At 36.8% G+C, this 4,095-nt stretch overlaps 1 protein-coding gene across 1 annotated transcript; it reads left to right on the top strand.

The window, feature by feature from the left end:
• Positions 1–442: 442 nt before the first annotated feature.
• Positions 443–3,680, top strand: LOC136471058 (benzoate O-methyltransferase-like). The gene is made up of 4 exons (XM_066468797.1): positions 443–567; positions 991–1,398; positions 2,628–2,900; positions 3,000–3,680. Exons 1-4 carry the CDS (start codon positions 493–495, stop codon positions 3,357–3,359), a joined length of 1,116 nt encoding a protein of 371 aa, XP_066324894.1. The 5' UTR covers positions 443–492; the 3' UTR covers positions 3,360–3,680.
• Positions 3,681–4,095: the final 415 nt, after the last annotated feature.

The following is a 4,095-nucleotide window of genomic DNA, read 5'->3' as shown; positions in this document are numbered from 1 at the left end:
ACCAATAATAGTGGAGCAAGACGCGCGTACAAGGGGATGACGCGCGTCGGCCCGGGCGGCGGCGAGGCGACGATGCTGGCAGCCGAGGTCGACGGCGTGCCGCTCCGCTTCGCCAGCGCGGCGTCGTGTTCTTCACGCACGGACGACAGTAGCACCACCAACTAGCTACAAGCGGTCACATCGCAGATCGAGAGGGTGGCGAACGTACGGCCACCGGGGACTCGTCTGGCCGGCCGGCGGTGTGCAGTTTTGCTTTTTCCTACACTTCACTGTGTTTTGATGGGAAAGTATATCTACTTTTGTATTTTTTTCTGCAATGCATATCTTTGATGAGAGGATAAGATCATTTGACGAAACGGCCTCATTATGTACAGGTCCCCTACTACCTAGAGCACTATAAATTGTACCTCGCAGAGATGGTATTGGGACAACTAATTTGATACTGCTAGTGAAGCAAGTTAGTATAATCCCAAGCCCCTCATAGAAATAGAAATGAATATAAGATATGATTTTCATATGGCTGAAGGGGAAGGAGAATGGAGCTACTCCAAGAATTCTAGGCGTCCAGTGATTATTCTATCCCTTTTCCTAAGATACAACTATATTTTATGTAACATGCATTTCTCATGTTGCATATGCACCAAGTTTGTAAGCAATGATATGTTGGTATTGTTAGTTTTAACCATTGCAACAATCATATATTGTCTTCTATGGATTTGAAACGTATATAAAATTAGTCTTCTTTTCTTAAAGCATATAGAACATTAGTTAAGTCCATGTTTTGTTTCCGATTGCTGCTATCCCTTTGATAATTGTCAAATCTATCATATTAATCTTGTGTGATTCTAGATGCCAGTTAAATACCATCCATTCACCTTATCCAATAACTTACTGCAAATATCAATTTGGTTTCATTGTTCTTCTTACGATGGAAGGATGGGAGACCCATATATCACCTAATGATTTCCTCTTCTTTGTGGATTTTATTAGAAAATATATTTACGTGAGACCAGGCCAGTGGTTGAGAATGCCATAAAAGAAGTGTACACAACTCTTCACTCCAAAACTATGATCATTGGCGACCTAGGATGCGCTGCAGGACCAAACACATTGCTCTTCATCTCTAGTGTTATAAGCACCATTGTTGAGCTGTGTAAATCTAGTGGAGATGATTATGTGGAACTTCAATTCTTCTTGAATGACCTTCCTGGCAACGACTTTAACGAACTATTTCGGTTAATTGAGAAGTTCAAAAGGCCAAATATAACGGGTGAAAGGGCACATCTACCACCTTTATACTATATTCACGGGTCACCGGAATCCTATTACAACAGGCTTTTTCCCCGTGAAAGTGTCCACCTATTCCACTCTTCATACGGTCTTCATTGGCGCTCCCAGGTATTTGGATCACTGATTAAAATGGTTATTTATCAATGTTAAGAAAGGGTTTAATTTGCTACGGTACTCTAGTTACTTATTATGAGATGTTAAGAGCTCAAATAAATCACAAACCTTGATTTTTTGGTAGATGTAATAATTATATAATTAAAATAAATACAATACAAGAAAAAAAAAACTATCTAACTTAAGCCTGCGATTTACTTCCTTACATATCTCTCTCGCATGGAAGGCAAGCAGAAACACCAGACATACCTATTGTACCCGATAATCTTTAGTTTTGTTATAGGTTGAGATTTACAGATTACCGATTTAAAACTGAAATTCTTCCTATAATTCTATATTTGAGTTTTCACTTAAGCTATTTAAGACCCAACCCCCCCCCCCCCCTCCGGGAAAAAAGAAGAAAAAACCATGTATGCATGCTTCAAAAACTAGTATTCCTTAATAAATGGCCTCAAAATTAGGTTTTATTCTGAAAATAAATTTAAAACATTGGAAACAAAGCCCAAAATTTATGACACGTGTCTATTAATTCCAAAATAGAGCCTAATTTTCAGCATGCGTTTTGTTAAGAAAAATTGAATTTTACTCGAGCATGTATGCTAAAAAATTATATGACAAAGTATTTCCCAAAACATGCACTTGGATGGTTTTTTGGACTTTTGAGAAACATTTTTTAGGCCAAACAAGTTAACCAGAAACTGAAAACAGCTATAGAATGATTTATGAAAATTCTTACTTTTCTTTTATTAAGATAAAATTATATTACAAGTGCACAACTTTACCAGAGGTCTTTTTCTCCAGAAGAATGATTTTTGAAAGTAGCTCAATCATGAGAAGACATTGTATATTTTGTTTATCCGGAGCATACCAGGCATACCTTTTGTTTTACCATGCAAAAGTGAATTCGAAAATAATGTCACGTTCAGTCCACTAAAAATTACATGTTCAGACAATCACGTATGAGACCTTACATCTATTAATAGATCTAATTATGTATGTGGTCGATCGTTTTCTATCACATATGCCTACTTCCAAAAATAAAAATACATAAATATATTTATTTATTCTATTACCTCCTAGGAGGTAATACGTAGTAATCAACATTTAAATCAACGGTTCAAAGCTCCCCTTAGTTATTACATATCTTCCATGATGTATCCATCTTCTTGCTGTTCTCTTAACATGCATGTCTATCATAATGTTCTGAAATGATATCTATGTAGGAACCTGAGGGCCTAGAGGCGTGGAGAAAAACTTATCTAAATGAAGACAACATTTACATTACAAAGACCACGACACCTTTTGTGGTGAAACAATTCCAAAAGCAGTTCCATAAGGACTTCTCCCTCTTCTTGAAGCTGCGCCATGAAGAACTTGTGCATGGAGGTCAAATGGTCCTTATATTTCTTGGGAGGAAGAATGAGGATGTATACAATGGTGATCTCAATCAACTTTTTGCATTGGTTGCAAGAGCGTTACAGTCTCTTGTTTTGAAGGTAGTTGTTAATTTATGTAAATTATTGCATTGTTGTATTTTTACTCATTTTGACTTTGTGGAGGAAGTCATGAAGTTAAAAGAATTGTGATCATAACAGGGCCTCGTGGACAAGGAAAAGTTAGAATCTTTCAATCTACCAGTCTATGGGCCGTCAGTTGGAGAAGTGAAAGAACTAGTCATGCAAAGGCATTTATTCAACATGGATCTAATCAAACAATTTGAGATGAATTGGGATCCTTTCGATGATTCAGAAGGTGATGATGTTGAGGATACTGCCCGCAGTAGCATGAATATTGCTAAGTTGATCAGATCTGTACTAAAGCCTTTAATTGTTCGCCATTTCGGAGAAACCATAATTGACGCATGGTTTACCGAGTTCAGGTCTCTTGTTGCTGAGCACCTTGAAAAGGAGAAGACCAAGTTCACCACCATCATCATGTCCTTGAAGAAAGAATAATATATATCCATATGGGTGTTGTTTCTCAAATTTCTTTTACTCAAATACCAAAGAATTATATAATATATAGATATGTGTGTATATGTATATGTATATGTATATGTATATGTATATGTATATGTATATGTATATGTATATGTATATGTATACGCATACGTATACGCATACGTATACGCATACGTATATGCATACGTATATGTATATGTATATGTATATGTATATGTATATGTATATGTATATGTATATGTATATGTATATGTATATGTATATGTATAATCCTATGTACTCCTAGGGTGTAGCTACTCCCATGTGTGTATCTCAATATTTACGGTGTATATGAGCCAATAAAGTGTATGTACACGCTATATAAGATTATACTAGACCATTTGGGATAGTATGTATGCAATATATGAAAGTATACATAGAGTATGTGGTTATACTTATTTTATATACTACAATAATTGTATTGTAATATATATAGCATTATTACTATATAGTATCTACGTACTAAACAATATTCAGTAACCATCGTCCCCGTAGTCAGCCCCAACCCTCCGGTTCAGGCTCCTAGGCCCGGCCTAATTTTTTTTCGATGAGCGCCAAGTAACCTGACTTCGGAGCTGTATCACCGGCTCACCGCTCACACCCATGTTTTTTTTGGCAGCTCTATTGATTCCAATCCACTCAGATCTTGCCCGCTTGGCATATGCTCCGTCCCTAACCTCACCGGCATTGC

The sequence above is a fragment of the Miscanthus floridulus genome, chromosome 8 (genome assembly GCF_019320115.1).
Source record: "Miscanthus floridulus cultivar M001 chromosome 8, ASM1932011v1, whole genome shotgun sequence".
NCBI classification, from domain to species: Eukaryota; Viridiplantae; Streptophyta; class Magnoliopsida; order Poales; family Poaceae; genus Miscanthus; species Miscanthus floridulus.
The sequence above is the reverse complement of the archived record's forward strand: the minus strand, read 5'-3'. Positions and strand labels throughout refer to the sequence as shown.

Bases quoted from the DNA above. Each gene is read 5' to 3' on its own strand.
- LOC136471058 (XM_066468797.1), top strand. From the start codon at position 493: ATGAATATAAGATATGATTTTCATATGGCTGAAGGGGAAGGAGAATGG. The intron at 568-990 runs GTGATTATTCTA...GGATTTTATTAG, and splicing joins CCAAGAATTCTAGGCGTCCA to AAAATATATTTACGTGAGAC. The intron at 1,399-2,627 runs GTATTTGGATCA...ATATCTATGTAG, and splicing joins GTCTTCATTGGCGCTCCCAG to GAACCTGAGGGCCTAGAGGC.